This window comes from Spodoptera frugiperda, chromosome 3 (assembly GCF_023101765.2).
Source record: "Spodoptera frugiperda isolate SF20-4 chromosome 3, AGI-APGP_CSIRO_Sfru_2.0, whole genome shotgun sequence".
NCBI classification, from domain to species: Eukaryota; Metazoa; Arthropoda; class Insecta; order Lepidoptera; family Noctuidae; genus Spodoptera; species Spodoptera frugiperda.
The window spans coordinates 7,278,056-7,300,576 of NC_064214.1; the positions used below are offsets into that span (position 1 = coordinate 7,278,056).

At 35.2% G+C, this 22,521-nt stretch overlaps 2 protein-coding genes across 2 annotated transcripts in view; one reads left to right on the plus strand and one right to left on the minus strand.

Annotated features, from left to right (window-relative positions):
- Positions 1 to 22,521, minus strand: part of LOC118274145 (ATP-dependent Clp protease ATP-binding subunit clpX-like, mitochondrial) — a 298,109-nt gene that overhangs the window by 211,742 nt on the left and 63,846 nt on the right. The window lies entirely within an intron of this gene.
- On the plus strand, positions 5,649 to 15,819 carry LOC118274285 (cytochrome P450 6k1-like). Its single transcript, XM_050706871.1, has 9 exons — positions 5,649 to 5,940; positions 8,484 to 8,684; positions 11,882 to 12,034; positions 12,591 to 12,775; positions 13,132 to 13,289; positions 13,532 to 13,650; positions 13,794 to 13,899; positions 14,855 to 15,103; positions 15,522 to 15,819. The coding sequence occupies exons 1-9, from the start codon at positions 5,782 to 5,784 to the stop codon at positions 15,707 to 15,709; spliced, it is 1,518 nt and encodes a 505-aa protein (XP_050562828.1). The 5' UTR covers positions 5,649 to 5,781; the 3' UTR covers positions 15,710 to 15,819.

A 22,521-nucleotide genomic window follows, 5' to 3' on the forward strand; every position in this document is an offset into this window, starting at 1 on the left:
TTAAGGGTTGCTGTCGGGCATAGCAAACAAAATGTTACGTATTTTACAATACAATTTATTTAGAGCTAAATAAATTGTACACAGAAAAGCAAATTCGCAACATCCCATTTTTCCCGGAACTGCGGACTACCTAGCGGGTTAAAGCAGGACTAGGACCGGGGTGGTTTTTAGTCAGTAAGAGTTTAACACTCCCTCCCGCCTCACCCAAGGCTGAAGAAGTCATTGGATGATTTCCCCTCTAAAAAAAGATTCATAAATCTCCAGTAACAACGATACTTAATTGAAAAATAAGTAAATTATTATTTATTTTTAAAACGTATCGATACTTTCCAACAAAGTCTGTGAAGTTTTACCAACTTATTAAAAGTAAATAAATACTTCTATTGTAAAAAATACAAAACGACTTTATGAATTTAAGGCATTGAAAAAAATATAAACAGAAATTCGCTACAATACAACTTCGTAAATAGTTTCTAAGTCTACCGAAGCTATCGTTGTCATGTCCCTTAAAATAAACAAAAATCTGAGTTGTTTAAAGAACACTAGATTTTCAAACCAAATGCAATGCCTTTACTAGTAAGTAGACAATCCTAGATAGATTGATTGAATCAACCATGAACCAAAATTATCTACCATTTACAACTACCTAAACGCTTAATACGGCGCCTGATCAAAACAGACGAGACAACAGACAACAAACCATGTAGATAAATACTCTAAAAAAACCCACTAAGATTGCAAACTAGAGAAATGTACAGACTCCTGTAATGATACAAAGTTTAAACCTAAAATACACCTACTTAGCTCAAAATGTGCTCCTACAAAGACGACCTTATTACCTTATTACCAAACCTCTTTACCTAAGAAGAAATGAACGAACAAACTATGAATATCGAAAGACCCAGTCGAAAGAAAGTCGGTTTTTTGTTGATTTGGGCACAGGCTTGAGGTCCCATATGGTGCTGAAAAGACCAATACCTGAAGAACTATTGACAAACCATCATCATATCAGACACCACAAACCATAGACCGCCCTCAACGTTTATGAATGACGTTTACGTTATAAAACCATAGACGAATCAGACGAGAACCAACAACCAACAGAGTTACTTACAGAGTAACAAACATAAAATTAGACAAGAAACATACAACATACAGATTTAATACAACATTTAAAAACGATACATACCAAATACCAACCCATTTTTGTACTTCTTTCTTCACTCAGAGCCCGGCATGAAATGGTACACGCACAACAATTCGAAGTACAACGAAAATTACGTAAAAAAACAATTACGAAGCAGTTTTCATGACACAAGCACAATCGTAAGACATGACACCCAATGATACGACGATACTACGTAGTTATTGCGCTGATACCGCGATTATCGCGTCCACAGCGACATTGTTTACCCAACCGCTTGACAACTGGTAGTGGTTCTAATCGCACTTCTTCGGTACGAGCGAATTAATGTTGACATATCGCTGGATTTGTATGAAAACAGTAGCACGTGTGTTTTATTTAGTATTTACATTACGAGGCATTATTTCGTGTGTTATTTCTTGTGTGAGTGTTTGACACACCCTCTTTTAGACAGAGCTACGCCATGAGATTATTGTAAAATACAGGGTTCAATTTGAGAGTCCATGGCAGTTACTAAATTAGAACTATAAAAAATCTAGTAAACTTCGCATGCCGCAAGGATCGAACCTATAAGTTAGTGTTCAAGAATCACGCTTTCGACGATTTTGACTGCACGGTTGGTATGGTGGCTGGGCAACTGGCTGCCTCGCAACGTGTAGCGGGTCCGATACCCGCACGAAGCAGCTCTTTGTGTGATCCACCAATAGTTGATTCGGGTTTGGGTGTCAATTGAATGTGAACTAAAATGTTTGTAAACGCACCCGCGACACAGAAGGAAATACTAATGCGAGGCAACGTTTATATCAAAACGAAAAATAAAAATAATAATTGTGAGATATTTTCAGTTTTCATACGATGAGTTATTAATGCCTTGTAAGATTTGGGTTTTACAATTAATTTATGGATAAGCTTGATAAAGGGATAGTATCTCAGTTAAAATTGTATAAAACATACCGCTTCAAACTCTTCCTACGTAACGATAGTTTAAATTTTATGTTCATTTAATTTTATATTCGTTTTTAAGTTAAACATGTAGAAGTCAAAAAATGTGTTAATGTTCTGCACCCAGTCCAGCCTAGTCCTACCAGATAACGGATTTGATGCCTAAAAAGTATTTAACCAAGTAAAACGAGTCTGGTGTTTCTGGTGGTTGTGGACGGCACCGATTGCTTACCATCAGGTGATCCGTCTGCTCGTTTATCGGCTTATACCATAAATAAACGAAATTTTCCAAAAATATGTCAGATATATAAGCTTTATACGGTTGACCAACGTTTGGTAATAATTTTACACGGGTATTTGACCAATTCTAAACCCAATACAAACTAAGTTTGAAAAAAAGAGGCCAGAGACGTCCAAAACCATGTTAGGTTCATGACATAGGCAAATAAACTGAGGCGCCACTCAGCAGTGAGTAAATCTATGCTAAATATTAAAATGATGGATTATACTTTGTCGTTTATGTGGCCGCGGTGTCGGCAAAACATTATTACATTTTGTCTATTATTGAAACCTTCGATAATAACACGAATTCTGAAAATAACCCTAGACTTTAATAGTAAACTTACACCCTTTTACGTGGAACATAATAAAATTGACTAAAATATCTTGTGTAAAATAGATTGTAATGTCTGATTTACACTTGTAATATTATTACTACATTTCACCAGTTATAGTGCACTGTAGTGAAGTTAGGTTATTGTTGTTCCATGAAGTTTGTTAGTTTGTTTAGGTATATGTATACTTATTTTCACAAGTATACCGAATATTATTCTAGACTCTGAAAACACATCATTATACTTTCCTCTCGATCTATTGATCGAGACTTTCAAACATATTTACATACACAAATACATGTATATGTAAGTAACTTCACGCCTATCTCCCTTAGAGGTAGGCAGAACTCTTCCATAAATATGATGTATATGCTAAATTCATCATGAGAAAAATGTACTTACTTATTAGCTTTAGACTATCAAACCACGTAGAACAAACAATGAAGATTTCATGCAATTACTAGGACACGTTTCCTAATGGGTTAAACTGAAATAGTATAATTTATGGCAATGGTACGGTATGATAGGTGAGACTGCTGAGCTATGTATGGGTTTGATTTTCAATTTTTGATTTTCAATTCAATCAGTCTAAGTATTGAGATATGGATGGCTATACGGTCGACTCTTGCTGTATAGCATAGAATAACTGGCGATTAGTTAGTGCTAGTTTTAAAATTAAATTAGAAGCGTGAGCGTACTAACTGTTTGGTACTAAAAAATCGGGTGCATAAAAACAGCTACACGAAATATTAAAAACGCATCAACTTGAAAAAAAACTAACTACAACAGATAAAAATGCTGCAAAAATACTTATATATAGTCGATGCCAGTGCCAACCGGTTACCGGTTGTAACACCACCATGTACCATAAACAAGTAACAAATTAAGCAAGCGAAGAGTAAATCTCTTTACACCGTACGAGAATCACACCCATGATGCATTACGCAACAGGCCATAACCCAGCCACTGCGCCAGCCCACCCTGCGTGACCCTGCCTTAAATATATATCTTAATTAATCATTTTCAAACAGTTTCAAAGTATAATTGCCAACCACATTGGCCATGACAAAATGCTATTTATTTGTGCAGCACCAGCTCGATACGGTGTGCTTTGAAGATGGGATGGCCCAAGAGTACTAATTAACGCAAGTTGTGTCCCATACTATCTTTTATTTTTCAGGGTGGTAATATCCAATGAATTCTCCCGCCCTGAGTGAGGCGAGAGGGATTGTCAGACTCTTACTGACTAAAAACCATCCCATTCTTACTTCAACATTTCGAGCCGAAGCCCCGGTAACCCGCTAGGTATTCCACAAATCCGGGTCCGAGTAAAGGCTTCAATATGGGCTCTCATGACCTTAGCAGGCTCATACTAAAGACATAAGTCGCATCTTCGTCTTCATCTTATATTCGACAAATCTCTCGCCATGGTCGCGTACCAAGCGTGGGTTCTTGAGTAGCTGGCACGCCGGGTAATTACAAAATGTATCATTAAAATTACATTACTCGTCCAATTTTATTAAGGTCTTTCCAATTATTGAAAATATCTTCCGACCGGAGGGGTCTAGGGTTCAATGTACAGAACAAGCACTGCTACATATAGAAAGTTTCTCTTTTTTTTAGCGTTTATAAGTCTGCGTTTGGCCACCAACCCGCTTTCTGCGGGAACGGCGAAGCGAAGGTGTGTCTATCATTTCTGATATTTCTCAGGAAAAATAGAAGCCGGCAGTTGTTAACATGGAATTCATAACTGGTGAAAAGGGGATGTCATAAGGCATAGTGCGTGTCGTTTATTAAAAAGATTTTGTTACTCTACCAAACTCTTTAATCATAAAAGCGTGATGTCCGACATTTTTTAAATATTTCAAGTTCATTTTAATGTTCATTCTGTAAAAAATCAAAAAAAAAAAAACACTAAATTCCAAAAAAAAATTGAGAATGCACTATATTTTATCTTTACGATACCACTTGCAAAGAGCAAGTGGAGTAATTGGGCATCCACCAATATATGTTATGATAAAATTATCTGTTTACATTAACATTTTTGTCAAATCATAATATTAATACATGTTTTTCCTTATCTTATTGATATGTTTTAACCGCTCTTATCAGTTCTGTATAATAATGTAATTTATATATACATATACCTACGAATTGTCTTGTCTGTATGTCTAAAGTATAGTTGTAAGATTTTCGTGTGAATTTTTTATATGTAGCTATATTTAATACCTGGATTTGTTCGCGTAGAGAAGTGTTAATGGTAATAATTTATTGTTTTTTGTATATTTCCTACATAAAAGTGTATATACAAATAATGCTTAATAATTCTGAATAGGATTTCAAAATGTTATATAGGTAATGAGAATTTCGAAATATCTACAATATTAATAGATTGCCCAACCCGGAAATCGAATTCAAGATTGCACTTGCGGGCACATAAATCAATATTTGGTTTCTGGCTAATAAATAATAGTACCTATTTGTTTATATTATATAAGTATTTATAAATAGTCAAATAGAAGGTGAACACTAACAAATTCTGGTAGAAGAAATATCTGAAGACCTCCATAGATCGCGCTCTATCTGTAGTCTATAGATTTTACTAAAAATGCTAATGGAGTATATGTATGTATAATAAATGTATAAGTCCTTACTAATAAATTTAACTAATCTTTAAAGCTTTACTTTCTCTGAAAACTATAATTGTTTATGGGGCATTAGTATTTAGTTCTTTATTTAATCCTTAAAAAAAGTATCTACGCTAAAAATACTAACTTAACTACCATACCATACCTACCTAAAAACATAAAAACATATAAAAAAACTATCTAAACAAACCAATTAGCATTAACAATATTGCCTATCAATAAAAAAATATAAGAAACAAATCACACAAGTAAAACCGTACGGTAATACTAGTTTCAATCGCAGAACGAAGTATGCAGATCAGTATAAATAGCACTCAGTATCGAGATATTTGCTAAGGAGTTCACACTCAAACAATTTGCAACAAGTTTGCATATATTAAAAAAAAAACATATTAATTTTGAATTACATTAAAAAACACCTCGTGTTCGCACCATGTTCGCGATTCTCTTGTCTTTGGTGGTATTATTCTTTAGTATATGGTTGCTAAATAAATGGCGGAAAGTCAAAAGTTATTGGTTAGAAAAGGGGGTGCCTCATTACCCCCCACACCCCATCTTGGGAAGTCTCACCTTTCTGCAAAGGGAAAATCCTGTAAGTATATCTTCAATTGCATTTATTTTTTATTTTTGGCCAATCATAAGTTAATGTTTGCCCATAAAAACGTCTGTATCCAGCCTGATTTTTTATCACTAGCCAAATTTTTTTGAGAGTTAGGTATCATCCAAACGTTTTGAAAAAAAAAAATCTATTTACAAAAAATCCGACTTAGACCGATAAAGACGGTAAAAAACACATTAAAAGGATCAAATTGACTTTGATTGTGAAAGTCGATGTTTCTCATAATGATTTGTTTCTTATTTAACACCGAGTACTCCGAAATTAAAATTATTTTGACCATTTTAGCCGACATGACTCTCATTTATTAAAAAATCAGGCTGTATACATACTTAAATCATATCAACAAAACGTTTGTATATTAATCAAAAACATTTTGATTACACATTATAAATTTTCTATTTTAAATACTATTTAAGCTCTGTTAAATATAACAAATAATATTTTATTTAACGTACACATAACGTTAAATAAAATATTATCTACATTTTAATTAACGCAAATATTTATGCCACAAAGCTTTACGTTAACACTCACTCATTAAAACAAAATTATACAAATACCAATACTATATTCGCGTTAGTAATATTTGTTTTCAATATAAATAAAATTAATCAACTATTATATTAAAGGAAATAAATAATTTCACTGCACGGTTGACGAGGTGGCTGGGCAACTGGCTGTTGTTCAACGTGTGGCGGGTTCCATTCCCGCACGGAGCTAATGTTGTTTAGTGTTCAATCTGATCAAAACAGTTTTCAGCCATACTAAACTTACTTTGTCAACCGATTCTTTAGTATAAAGTTTTTAACAACGTAATATGTATTCAGTTGCTATATAAACTAATCATAACAACTCACAAAATAAAATAAAACTAGAGTTTTATTAAAAAAGAAAGTTGAACTAAATTTTAAAAAATATATATCGCTTAAAATTCCCAGCGATCTATATTCGGTATACAAAAAAGGTTCTATATCGACAGTTTTTTGTTAAACACAGAGTGTTTGTATTTTTGAAAAAAATATATAAAGTAACCGTCACGAGAAGCTATAAATTATGTAAACAAACATCTTTTACTAAGTAAACATTTTATACTGTGAGATAATAATAACTTGAACATATTCAATCGATATGAAATATAGACGGGTTATATGAAAGTAACAACCTATTTAATTTATTCGAATTATATTTTAACGACGCAAAGCGCTATCGTTTGTGTTTCTTGGTACCGGAACGCGTCCGTCGCAGGGATTGTAAACTATCGGGACGCCATTTTGAAATAAACAGTCATTCGAGTTTCGAATGCTTACGAGTTTGTTTCATTGCTTTGCATATATCGCGGATCTGGTTGTTATTGTTAATTTTGTTATTGTTTCGTTATCACTTTTTACTTTTACGTTGTGAACTCCTGAACACTTGTTTACAAAATTTATAGCTTCTCGTGACGGGGACTTTAGACGGTATTTCGATACGCTCCGGCTTTCCCTATAAATTCCAATCGAGAATTGATAACTTATACATATAAATAGCGTTTGAGATTAAATCCACGCAAATAAATTCAGTTTCAGTAAAATATATTTAAAAGTGTATAGTGTGAAAAACCCGTAAAAATAAAGTGCTATAGTATTGGAGAAAAAAAGTCTAAGTATATAGACAACGACAAGCCTTTTAACCCCGAAGGGGTAGGCAGAATTACACGTTACGGCATACCGCTATACAATGTATAAGTTGATATATGTACCTATATTAATTTCTTTATATTTCTTTCAAAGGTATTTTAAACTAAGTTTTATATAATACTAGCGACCCGTCCCAGCTTCGCATGGATGCAATTGTGATATATTATGCATGTATTATACATAAAAACCTTCCTCTTGAATCACTCTATCTATTAAAAAAGCGTATCTAAATCCATTGAGTAGTTTTAAAGATTTAAGCGTACAAAAGAGACACAGGGACAAAGAAAACGGCTTTGTTTTATACTATGTAGTGATTTGGGAACCACACATCGGTTGGTTCTATGTGGAATAATTAATCATATGCTTCATTATAAATATTTATATATTATATTTATTTAATTTATATGTGTATCGAATGCTTCATTAATATTATAATGAGTGATTAAAATAGAGAGCAAATATATTAACGTATAATTCCCAACATAAAAGTTTTTTTTTACGAAGCTCGAGAATTTAAAATTGAAATTCGTTTTCAATCGAACCTTAAATCATTTGCTTGCTCACACGCTTGTTTTTATTTTAATATTTTTTGCCCCACTCGGCTTTTCTCCTTAGAGTGCGTTTACAAACATACAATTTCACATACACATGACACCGACCCGAAACAACAATTTGTGGATCACACAATCGAATAGAACCCGGTTCACGTTTTGCGGAAGCCGAGTACCCAGCCACAACGCCAACCGTGCAGTCAAATTATGACCAAGTGATCAATGACACAAGAATTACATATAATTACTTGTCCTATCACAACAAACTAACCATCTTCCTTCTTTCCAGTCAATATGGATGAGAAAAGTATACAACGACTTCAAGGCTCCTTACGTGGGCATGTGGCAGTTCTGGCGCCCAGCGCTGGTGGTGAACAGCCCTGAGATCGCTCGCAGGATCCTCGTGAAGGATGCCGATGTCTTCAGGAACAGGTTCCTCAGCTCCGGCAAGAGTGATCCCGTTGGAGCTTTAAATGTTTTTACCGTTAATGTGAGTAATTAGTTGTCTGTGTAAAATATTTATTACATGGCTATTTTTCGAATGCTTGCTAGTTCCTAGCCCTATTTAACTAGTTCTTATAAGATAAATCTTATACTATATACAACGTGTAACAAAAAGGGGGTATACATATCAATTGCACGGGTTCTAGATAACAACAAATGATACGGTAAGGGATTTTTAAACTCATGTTTTCATGGTACCAAGATACGAATTTTTCAAATCGCGCCGCCGCGTTATTCAAAATTAGGTAGACAGGTACTAGGCGATCAGATTGACAGCAGAAATGTTTCGTAATATTAGCGAGTGACCCCTGTAGTGTTGTGGCATGTTTGTATGATTTAAAATCAAGAACCATGCGATACCAAGTATTTGGTACAATTTTTTTTTAATCGTATTTTAAGCTGAAACTTCGTGTAGAGACTCTATTCAACCTGTATTCTTCAGCGCTTCTTGATGTATATGGGTATTTTGTTACACGTTGTATATATACAACGTGTAACAAAAAGGGGTATACATAAATCAAGTGCACGGTTTCTAGATAACATAACAAACGATACGGTAAGGGTTTTTTAAACTATTTTTTTCATGGTACCAAGTTATGAATTTTTCAAATCGCGCCGCCGCGTGATTCAAAATTAGGTAGACAGGTACTAGGCGATCAGATTGACAGAATAAATGTTTCGTAATATTAGCGAGTCATCTCTGTAGTGTTGTGACACGTTTGTATGATTTAAAATCAAGAACCATGCGATACCAAGTATTTGGTACAAAAATTTTTTTAAACGTATTTTAAGCTGAAACTTCGTGTAGAGACTCTATTCAACCTGTATTCTTCAGGGCTTCTTGATGTATATGGGTATTTTGTTACACGTTGTATACAATGTGATAGGGGTGGGACTTCTAACCCGTTAAGGCTGAGTACTACACCTAATTTTATCGACAAAAAAAATAATATGGGTGGTTGAACCCCTAATTGAAAATATTGAAAAATAGTGTTTTTTTCGGTAAAAATAATTCACAAATGATTTTTTTCTCACCAAAACATTATCAAACATATGAAAAAAGTAATGAATTAGTTAGCCAAGGTTTTTTTTTTGTTTCTACGACGCATACAACCTTTGATATCAAAAAAAGTAAAAAAAATATTAAAATAGCCATAATTTTTAGGGGGAGGGGATTCGACCCCTTCGACCCCAGACTTTTGTCGATAAAATTAGATGTAGTACTCAGCCTTAACGGATTAGAAGTCTCACCCCTATCACATTGTATATTGTATACTATTATACTATAAAGCTGAAGAGTTTGTTCGAACGCGCTAATCACTGGAACTACTAGTCCGAATTAAATTTTTGAATTGGATAGTCCATTTATCCAGGAAGGTTATAGACTATAGAACATCACACTATGATTAATAGGAGGTGACCAGAGCGGTTGAAACCACGCACAAGTAGTTAATACGCAGTTAATACGCACAAATAATTAAACCTACCCTGGAGCCCCTATGGTATAACATCTGTTATGGCACATCCCTAGGAGTTAAAAGCATGATAGCAGAACAACAAACAAGATATATTCAATGTTTTTGTTGTGCCCATAACTAAAAGACCATTCTATAATTAACATTAATTTATAATACAGTACTACTTCTTGTCATTATAATTATTCTGTCAATAACGTTTCATACATAGAGCCTTCGGTCAAATCCGTGTTCAAAAATTTCTTGTCGGTACAAACACGTGATTGCAAACATACTTCATTAGTTTCTTATTTCTTCTGATGGTTTTTATTTAGAACATAATAAGCTTCTTACAAAAACATACTATACACATATGTATAAGGTGTTCTAAAAGTATCTGCCACGGCTTTAATGGGAGGTAGGTAGATTGTATTAGTGCATTGTGAGTTTTTCTTTTTCATATACAAAAAAAAAATCTGCCTGTGCTTTTGTTATGAAAGAGCTATTCTTTCACTGTCTCTGTCACATCGTCAATGAAAACAATTGCTATTAATCGGTTTCATTAAAAATGCACTTTATGCAGAGGAAGTCAATGTTTATTTCACTTCTTTAAATTTAATTTAATTGGTCCGGGGTACGAAATTTCTTCACTATTGTAATCTTCGAACACAACACTACCTTCCATTAAAGCCGTGACAGATACTTTTAGAACACCTTATACAACTAGGACAATGATCTTTGTATTTGGTAAAATTAATTTGGTAAAATTTGTAGATGTCTATATTGTTACTACACCTAATAAATAACAACATTAGATCTAGACCTTGAAACGAGTCTAAATTATAGGTCTCTTGATATACTGGTATTTTTGTTGTCCTCTAAACACGTGCACGAGACACAAAATCTCGTTTTTTTTGCTCAATTATAATAATTTAATAATTTTGATATGTATCGTTGATTATTTATTAGTTTAACTAGACATTATGTAATTTTTTTTATACACCTATACTTAATGCTTAAAATATTATGTATTAAATTATAATAATAAATAATAAATGCTAGTAAATCTTTATATATATAATTCTTCTGTAAGTGTGTATGTCACTGAACTTCTCTTAAACGACTGGACCGAATTTGATGAATTTTGTTCAAGGGGATCTGAGAATGGTTTAGATTCACAATTTTGTCCGCTGGACAATGTTTTTTAAATTAATTTTTAATTTATTAGTAGTTGTTGATTTTGGAATGTTTTACATTGGATCTGTCAAATTTTCAAATTAAAGACGCGTAGACAGGAAAACGTCTGTCGGGTCCGCTAGTATTATATATACCTACATCATATTTAGTGGGTAAATTTTATAAAATTAAAATACAGTCGTTATGTAAATTAGATTTTAGCACTGCTAAGTGAATAAATACAGTAAATAACCCTAAGTGTAAAGGAGTAAGGCATTGCGTCGTTACATTCTCAACAAGTATAAAATGAATAATAATTTGTATAACAAATAGAGTCTGTACCTAACTCCTGCATAGTTTGCAAAATTGTGCACATAATTTAGAGCTCTATCTACTCCTTTATAAGGTATAAAAACGATGTTAACACATATTAGCAATGCTAGACATCGTTTATGATAGTTTCACCTAATATTCCACAAGACTAATTTGGAGAAACCTAAAATGTTTATACTTAAGAAAAACAGAATTCATCATCATTATGTTTTGTTCCCAGGACCCTCTCTGGTCTAAGCTGAGAAGACGTCTGACACTGGTGTTCACTGCTGCAAAATTGAGGAGTCTGAACGGCATCACCGTCGCCAAGACCAAGGATTTTGTCAAACGTCTGGAAATCGAATCTAAGAAACCTGAACTTATTGACCTTAGGGTAAGTAAGTAGAGTTTGAGTCACGTGTTCTGCTCTTAAGCATCGGAAATTAATTTCCTTTTTATTTCCTCATCCTCATCTAGCTATTTGAAATATTGACGTGTAAATGTGTTATTTTATGACCTATTTACAGAAATAAATATCATTTATCATTTATTTATCATTTGAATTTTATTAGAAAATTTTTCTAAACACACGACACAGAAGAAAATCCTAGCGAGGGGCAACGTTTTTTAATAAAAAGAAATATTAATAAACTTTTAATAAAATTGTATGTATGTACAAGTTCACATAAAATGAACTTGACCTCTACGTTTCGTAATTCAGTGCCAAATGCAAAAAAAAACATTCGTGATATAGGTACTTATAATTCGAGACTTGCTATCGGTACGATTTTTACTGTGGAATTTTATATACTTTTTGTTTACTGATAAAAACTCAATAGGTAGTTTTTTTCTATACCCACACTCAGTCACTTTGCATCTATATAATAAGCATTTGTTTCAATAAGATTCACATGGAATTCGAGCAATGATGTGTTCTCTCTTTCTCTCAGAAAATCTGCACTGACTTCACAACTGATGTCATTGGGGAGGCAGCGTTTGGTATCACCAGCAACTGCCTGGCAGACGGCGACAGCATCATGAGGAGGGTCACCAGGGAGTTCCAGGCCTTCAACTTACATCGAGGACTGTCCTGGTCCAGCATCTTCTTCTTCCCTGAACTGGTCGATATATTTAGGTTAGTTATTCATCTGTGGTGTTACCATACAGGGTGGGATATGAGACTTAACGTACGAGTATTGTATGCCGCCGGTATTTAAGACACGATAGAAAAAACATTGTGTCTCGCTTGGATCTGCGTTCCACCACGGGTTAAATGTTCTCGTGTGATGCCACATCTTACTTTTTTTTTCATACACAACTATAAAATAGTTTATCAGAATTTAAAAAGATAACCAGATACTTTAGTGTAGAATAATCTATCCTTTAGAAAAAAGGAAATTAAACATTAGCATTAGCATTTTGCTTCAAAACAAAACAACTGGAGTAACCTCCCAACAATCCCAAGTAACCTCAATCTATCTGGTCTTGCAGATTCAGTTTCTTCCCGAAGGACACGATGAAGCTGCTCCGCAAAATATTCCGTACGGTGGTGGAACAGAGAGGAGGGTATGAGAAGGAGGTCAAGGATGCTAAGGACTTGTTCGATGCTCTGCTGAAGATCAAGCAGGAGGCTGACATGGAAAATGAAGGTAAACATTATATTTAAAGTTTGAAATTGTTAGTTAAAGTCAATGATGTATTTCGATAGAAGGATGATGAGAAATTGAGGATATTATTATGATATTGTAGGCAATCATCACTTGTATTCATTTATAATATATACCCATATACATAGGGGGCAATCCTATTGTCATTCAACGATCACTATTTCAAATTCTTCCACTAATGCAAAATCAAACTAACAAGTTACTAAAATTATTTCCATTTCTAGAAATGACAGAAGACATTCTTCTGGCGCAAGCTGCAGTATTCCTACTGGGTGGCTTCGACACTTCTGGTGCAGCACTGACCTGGACTATGTATGAACTCGCCTGGAATCCTCACTATCAGGTAAGGACATACATATTAGAATTACCTATCTTACTTCTTAAAATGCTATCTAACGTACCACCAGCATTTTACCAGTTATTGGTTGGGACTTTTCCCCTTGTTTTAAACACTGCAGTATTCCTCACAAGAAATTATATTTTTAGGAACGACTATACGAAGATGTGCTGAACATGAAAAGGAAGATTGGTGACCGTGGCTTCGACTCCACTGTGCTCGCGGAGGTCGGATACCTAGACTGTGTTATTAAAGGTAAGGAAATATCAGACGAGTCAAGTGTAAGAGAGCCATACTTCGGCACGAATGGGCCGGCTAGACCGGAGTGATACCACGGCCTCACATAAATTCGACGTGAAACAACGCTTGCGTTGTGTGAGTGAGGTTACTGGAGGCCCAATTACCCACCTTCCCAATCTTCCCAATCCCCGATTCCCCAACAACCTTTAAATTCCTAACCCCCAAAAGAACTGGAAACGCACTTGTAACGCCTCTGGTGTTTTGGGTGTCCATGGTCGGCAAAATTGCGTACCATCAGGTGATCCGTCTGCTCGTTTACCAGCTTATACCATAAAAAAACAAATGCTTCTTTTAAAGTCAGATCATAATCCTGATTCCACATTAGAGGTCACCAAAAGTTATGAGGACACGGACACCCATTCATTACATTAACTATATAAAAAATATCTTCTTATTACTTGTTACGAGTATAAAATAAATGCAAAAATAAAACCAGTTATGTATAATTATGCATGTGCATTATGGATGGCGTTATTTATAAACCACGTCACGTGTCTCACTCGTGCAATTTAATACTGACGCACTTGCCCATATATTTACTACAGAAACTTATTTCCATCAATTAAATATTTATGACATTGACATAGGTTCTACTGTCAAGGTCTCTTCTATGTGAAATCACAAGTTAATTTTATAGATAAACTAATATCTCGTCCCATATTTAACCTTCCTCTCATATTCAAACAATTAAGAAAACAGCGTACTCCTTTTAAAAAGCCGGCAACACACTTGTGACTCCTCTGGTGTTACGGGTGTCCATGGGCGGCGTCGATCGCTTACCATCAGGTGATCCGTCTGCTCGTTTGCCAACAATTCCTTAAAAAAAATATTCGCTTTTCCAATCGAGTGTTTAAAAACTTGAAGTTGAATTAATATTCACTTTTATAACAAAAATCCTTTTTGTCTCCAGAAACCCTCAGAATCTACCCTCCAATGGGCTGGTTGGACCGCATCGCCACCAAGGATTACAAGATCGACGAGAAGCTCACTATCCCAGCTGGAACTGCTGTCTACGTGAACGGTGTCAGCATGCAGATGGACCCAGAGTACTTCCCCAACCCTGAAGTCTTCAACCCTGACCGGTTTCTACCGGAGAATGAACGGGATATCACTCCGTACACGTTTATGCCTTTTGGAGAAGGACCTAGGAATTGTATAGGTAAGCCTTAATTATTTAATGAATGTTTCTGCCCATCACGAACCAAACCTCAGATTGATGACTAATTTTATTGCCATTGGTATGCAAAAATGTGTAAATGTCCATAAACGCCAAAATAATGGCTATGAAAAGACTTATCCGATTTGTCACGCTGAAATTGCACTTTTTGAAAATTAAATATAAATTCAACTTTTATTATTATCTTCTGCATCACTTAAAAGTTTTTATGCACATTACCTTTTTTGATAAACCTTCAAAAGTCGCCTAGCTTTTTGGGGATAAAAAACTAAATAGACCTGCCCTGAAGCCCCCACGCTACCACGCCTGTTACGGCACATCCTTAGGTAGACGTGCGTCTCCCTTGGACAGTTATACACAAGTACCTTACCTAAATTAATTTTCCTGTCCTCTTTTGCAGGAATGCGCTTCGCCTACCAGACTCTTCGCCAAGCGTTAGCAGAGATCCTACTAAAGTATGAGATCAAGGTGATCCCGGGCACGTTGAAACCCAGAGACATAGAAATCGAGAAGAACGGCATGTTCTACATGCCCAGCGGGAAGATGAGCGTACAGTTTGTGGAGAGAGACAATGAGTTCGTTCGCTAGGTTGTTTTCAGTTTTACAATAAGTCTTAAATTATGTATAGGTAGTTATTAAGTTACTCATAGTTGTATGCTAAATTTATATGAAATAAAACTTAAGTTATTTATACTTCATATCTAGGTTTTATATAATTTTACTGTGTATCAATATGAATGGTTTTCCTTTCCGCTATTTAATTGTAAACATAAACTGTGCCAAACTATTCCCTTAGTTTTTAATTCATGCATTGAGTTACATTCAAAGTACTATAATAGGTAAAGAGTGAGTAGTAGTATAGCGAGTAGGCTATGCGACGTCGCCGCATTTGCGCACGGTGCTCACGATGAAGAGTCCCTATGTGACTCGAGACTAAACTAGCTTTTCTCCATTAATGTACGTGAGAAAACCGTACTGATTTTGTTTATTTAATTTCGTATGTCTCACGATAGTTATTATAAAAACTATAAGTAAACACCATCACACTCAAACAGAACAAGTAGATAAGTATGTGCCAATGCCAATATAACTACTGCAACCAACAAAAAATTAACAAGATGAATCCATGTAAGAATCACATAATCTACTTATTCTAATAGTAGCTAAAGCAACCTATAATAAAATACACAACATTGATAAATGGTCCATTTAAATTAGTCGCAATAGGTATTACTTGGCATATCTTTACATAAGGTATCCGCAACAACATAATTATTATAATAATGCCATTTACAAACTCAGTACAGTCTACTGACATCACTTACAAATAGGTAATACCTAACATAATACATAATGTGTAACATGTTCTCTTGCGAGCACTTAATGCCGTGCATAATTCTTAATGTGTTGCATCAAGAAATACATAATTATGTATCTACGTACAAGCTTATTTTTAGGGGAGGAAAATCATCCAATAACTTCTCTCGCCTTGGGTGAAGCGAGAGGGAGTATCAGACTCTTACTGACTAAATACCACCCTTTCCTACTTCTACTTTTCGAGCCGAAGCCCCGGTAACCTGCTAGGTAGTCCGCAGCTCCGGGTCAACGTACCTGTTACAATTTATGTATTGTTTTTAATATTTAATGATAACTTAACCTTCTTAAACTTAACCTACTTATCTTAAGTGGTGTACTCCGATAGTCTCCTTACAAATAAGTTACACCTAAGTTTATTAAGTTAACTTACTGTTTACTTAGGTCATTTTTATGGGGGGAAATTATCCAATGTCTTCTCTGGCTTTGGACGAGGTGAGAGAGGTCATTGGATGATTGGATGATTTTAGGAGAGTGTCAGATTCTTACTGACTAAAAACCCTGTTCCTACTCCTGCTTTTCGAGCCGGAGCCCTGAATACTCCTTAGGTCTAGTCTATCTAGTATATTCACAATTGATAATTTAAAAAAAAACATCAGTGTTTTGCGGGCACAGAAATGGAAACTAGAGTTTCACTATTATTAGGTACTTCTAATTTAAACTTTCATATTGAATTTCTTATTAACACACATTAAGATATCTAGAGTAATTTACTATCGATCAGAAAGTCATTAGAGAGCCCTATGTTCAGCAGAAGACAGCTTGTGGCTGATATACCTAATAATCATGATGAACTAACGTGAATCATTGCAAAAATTTTGCATTCAAAGTAACCCCTTTTAATTCTAAAAGTAAAAGTCACCAGAGCATGCCAGATTTTTATCTACTATCATTAAGTGTGGGAGAGCCATGCTTCGTCACGAATGGGCCATCTCGACCGGAGTGATACCAAAAAAACCGACGTGAAACAACGCTGTTTCGTTCCCCAACAACAGTTAAATTTCTAACCCCCAAAAGACGGACAGCGCATTTGTAACGTATCTGGTATTACGGGTGGCCACGGGCGGCAACGATTGCTTACCAATTAGCAATCCATCCGCTTGTTTACCGGCTTATTCCATAAAAATAAATACTTAAATAGATTTTAATTTTCATACCCCATCATCCATTCAACATCAGCAAAATCATCAGAGAAACTGCTATAGCTTCTATAGACAATGTTTCTTTGAAAAACTCGCCGGAGTTAATTCGGGGCCCGTCGCTACATTATCGCCGATCTGCTAGTCTCCCGCTCCCTAAAGATTAACACCCTTTCAGTTTATATATCATTACCGGCTATCGGCTATCGATGTCACCACCTATTCTCATTAACGGTAGTGCTGCGATCGTTACGATAACCGTTATTTATAGACGTTGTTTCAAACGGTTATTTTTTCGGTTTTTGTGTCGGGATGCTTTTCCTTTCGTTATTTTAGAAGAAATACGCAAAAATAAGAAAGTTACAAATCTTATTAAACTAAGTAAAGGTACTTTTTGAAATCACTCGATTTATATTACGCCAACTATTATTAGCGGAGTTGCGCGGGGATCACCGTAGTCAAAGTCCGTGCAACACTGCACTAACTCATAGTAGCGTAGTTTAGTAGCGTACTCCCTTACTCTCGTTCGTGTGTATGCTTGTTCGTTTGTAAAAAACGACTTAGCGACTTTTACATAGTAAATACTTATGTGTTAATCGTATTAATTAGTTTATTAAAGGTACACTATTCTTTTTGAGTAAGTACATGTTCTTTATAAAAATATTGAAATATGCATCAGATGTTGATCATGCACTACGACCTCCCGTACTACACTACGCTAACATAAGTTAGACGGGTATAAGATGTAACATTTTTTTGATGATTACGTTTATATGCGGCTAACTTGGCTTCAAAAAATAGAAATAATTAAGAAATATAAAATGAGATATTCAATGAATAAATTAAATATTAAGCATACCAAATTTCAAAAAAGTATCTTAATTAATGTAAAAGTTATCACGTTTTTCCCTTTAAACGCCTCTACTGTAAAGTACGTTTTTTTGAGTTAGCGTAGTATAAATTGCTGGTGTCGATTTATAGACGTTGTTACAAACGGTTATTTTTTCGGTTTTTGTGTAAGGATGTGCTTATGCTTTCGTGTTCGTTATTTAAGAAGACAGAATATTAAATAAAATTTTGCGGTTTAATAAACGGGTTGGCTATTAGTCTTATTAGTGCATTACTGGGTTAAACGCAACAATCCTGTGAATCCTGATAAGTTTCAACAATTTTGAGCTATTCTCTTTACTCACAAGTTCACACCTCTACCGTACCCAAAAAGCAGGAGTAGGAACGGGGTGGTCCCCCTAGTCAGTAAGATTCTGACACTACCTCACCCAAGTCAAGAGAAGTCTTTGATGACCCTTCCCCTTAAAAAAACCGTATGTTATTTCAACAAACTTATATAACTAATCATCCATAAAATACGATTACGCTTAGGATATTCCTAAGCAAACTACATACATAAACAACACATGAACAAAAACAGTTATTTATAGTGACAAAAAACGTTGAAATAACGTCATGGTTCCGCAGCGGTGTCCGTGTCCCGTGCCTACCAGCGCCATTACAGCTTAATCGTTAAGATAAAGGGATGGCGTCTTTTTATGATCCCTCGCGGGTTTATGGCTAAGGCAAGTACACACTATACACCAAGATTTCAAAATAAATAAATGCTTAAAAAAATGTAGATAGTGAACTGGTTTTATTTCGTATTTTTTGTATGATGTAAGCCGATAAACGAGCTGACAGATCACCTGATGGTAAGCAATTGCCGCCGCCAATGGACACCCGAAACACAAGTGCGTTGCCGGCCTTTTGGGGGTTAGGAATTTAAGGGTTGTTGGGGAATCGGGGATTGGGAAGATTAGAAAAGGGACTAATTGGGCCTCCCACGCAAGTCTTGTATCACGTTGGTTTTTTAAGAGACAATGGTATCACTCCGTTAATTGATTAAATATAAAAATTTAATATCGAATAGTGTAAAAATATCCCTCTAAATTATTTCACAAATCGTCTCTCCAGTTCGTATGTCCGCACCCTTAGCGAGTGCTTCCCTATAATCTATTAACGTGAGGTCAGGTCACTATATCACCTCCGTTGATAACTGAGGGTTACTTTAATAACTCACGTCTCTTCGCCATTACTAATCACTTGCTTTGCTAAGTCTTTATTTTATTTAAGAAGCAGATATTTGAGAGATGTAACTTTGGTACATACATAGAGTTTCTGTTTAGCGTGACGTCACCAATTTTTGTAACAAAATGTATTTTATTTCGTAGGCTGCCTTACTTATAGAAGTTTATTTTTTATTTTACAACCTTTGCCTTATACAGTTAGTTAAAGTAACATTATTAAACAAAATATTATACTGTACCCTTAGGACGAGGTTGCTTTACGTTGGACGAAAACAAAACGAGAGGCGTTCGGCGCTCTGATTGGCCGGCGCGTCTACCCACCAATTAGACTACCGAACGCGCTCTCGTTTTGAAAAACTCGTACTAAGGATACTGCCCCATAATAGTAATTCGTAATTGTTGCATAGGTACAACTTCATCTCACCTAGAAGAGAGTGCCTAGAGGTACTCCCCGAACGAAATAATACATAACATTAATTAACAAGCTACTGCATCTTCAAGCAATAACCTCGGCGCCAGGTTTACCAGCTACTAACAAGGAGTAAGCTTCTAAAGTCTAAATAATCACCACTTGGTCGCCACAGCTCGCGACCTTCCGGAGGATTATCTGACTAATTGGCAATCATGGCGCGGCCCACTCCTCACTGAATTCCGAAGGGCACAGACAAAGTTTTATTACTCTGATTTACCCAATTAACTTTGGAACATTGTGATGCATTATTAAATACCTCCGGGAGGTTTGTGAAATTATCAACTGTTCCGTTGAACAATTGTTTAGGGGATAGAAAATGTATTATTTCTACTGTTTCCCGTGTAGCGGTATGAAGGGCAGTTTTTCATGGAACTTATTTTTCTAAAACTGAGCTCCTATTTTTGCAATGTAGCTAAAGTCTGCTAAAGTTACATAAATATAAAAACTCCTTAGAATAAACCTTTTTATCTTTGGACAAACGTAGATTCAATGTCTTAGGGTGATTTTCTACCAGAGATGTGTTACGAAGCAATGCTGCTATGATGTAATAGCTAAGCTGTGAAACTATGTGACCATTTACACTGATACTGCTATGCAGCTGTGCGAGGAAAATGCGCAGCTCGAGTATGCAATGTATCGATACTAAGAAAACCATCCATAGCACATGTCTTTCCTTATAGAAAACATAGCTTAGCTAAGTTTCCACCAGTGCTAAGTATACCAATGAATATGATTGGAAGCCAAACGCATCCGCAGCATACATCTCTGGTAGAAAAATACCCTTACTCTGAATTTCTGAATTACATATATTCTCAAGTTAAACTCAAGACATATTCTTTCTAAAACTACATTAATTGAATACAACAATATCTTTAAGAACATAACACATCATATTTATTCAATACTGACAACAAAAACATAGAAATAATATTTCTAAACAGCCCCAGAGTCCCACGACACCTGCTTTGGTGGGATATCTCTGAAAAAATCCTCTTACGGAATAATCTGACAGGCGACGTGGTCGGTCCCAGGGCATTTGGTTTTGCATCCACGTGGATATTACTCCAGGAGGTTAAAATGTAACTTTATGTACAGGTTCCGAATTGAAAATGTTGTTTATTGTCGGTTAAAAGGGTTCGATACGTTGATGTAGAGAGGAGAGGCTGGGAAATTGGTACATTGAACTGAATTGCTAAAGGTTTTAGAAGTTTAAAAATAAATTGATGAAAATGTGATGTAAAAAGCATGGTATTACATTTTAATTTTCTATTTGATTATTAATTATGATGACGATGTGGTTTCTTTTTATGGGCGGCGCTAATCGCTTACCATCAGGTGTATGCCTCCTATGCCATAAAAAAACCAAAGATATAATATTTCTATGATTCATGCTAATATAGGTTTTATAAATATTATCCAGTCAACAAGAAGGTGGTGTCACGCCATGCTTTAATAAGGTGGTGTCACGATGCGGGCTTGGTACTTAATGCTAGCAAGACCAAACTTTTAGTTATAAAATCACCATACATTAAAAAGCTGCCCGTACAGAACTTGATAGCCCATGACCACAACTGTTTACACACAGTCAATGCGATCGACTGTAACTGTCCGCAAATAGGTATGGTCAATAAGCAAACATATCTTGGACTAATCATAGATGATAAGTTTAACTGGAGTCATCACATAGAACGTGTTTGCGACAAACTTCGTCAATTTCTAGCCGTCATGGTCATATTAAAAAATCGAATACCCTTTAAAGTAAAAATAATGCTGTACTACGCATTAGCAGACTCGCATATCCAGTATGGCCTCAGTAGTTATGGTCGTACCTACAAAACCTATCTTAATAATATTTTAAATTTACAACATAAAATTCTAAAATCTATAGTTTCTCCTAATATAAAAAAACAATATTACGAAAATATAAACGGTTTGTTCAAGCACTGCAAAGTCTTGCCAGTTCATGCACATGCCAATTTTTTATTGTTAAAAGATCAATTTTTCAACGAGTCGCTACGAACCAAGATTGAACATCCTATATATACTCGGGCTAATTCTGAGAATCGGCTCCGTACGCAGCGCGCTAACAATGCATATGGCGAGCGAACTATTGGTTATATTGTACCAAGACTTATTAAAAGTATACCCGCAGAAGTAAAAAAATGTATCACACCTAAAAATATAAAATGTAAACTCAAGGAATATTACCTGAGTACTATTTAAGCAAGATTATTGTACCTACCTCCATATTGTAACATTTAAGGCAGATTCCATAGCACGGTTCTAAACCTTAGTGGTTTTTTGGTTGCTATTTGTTATTTATTGTATTACTGTGTA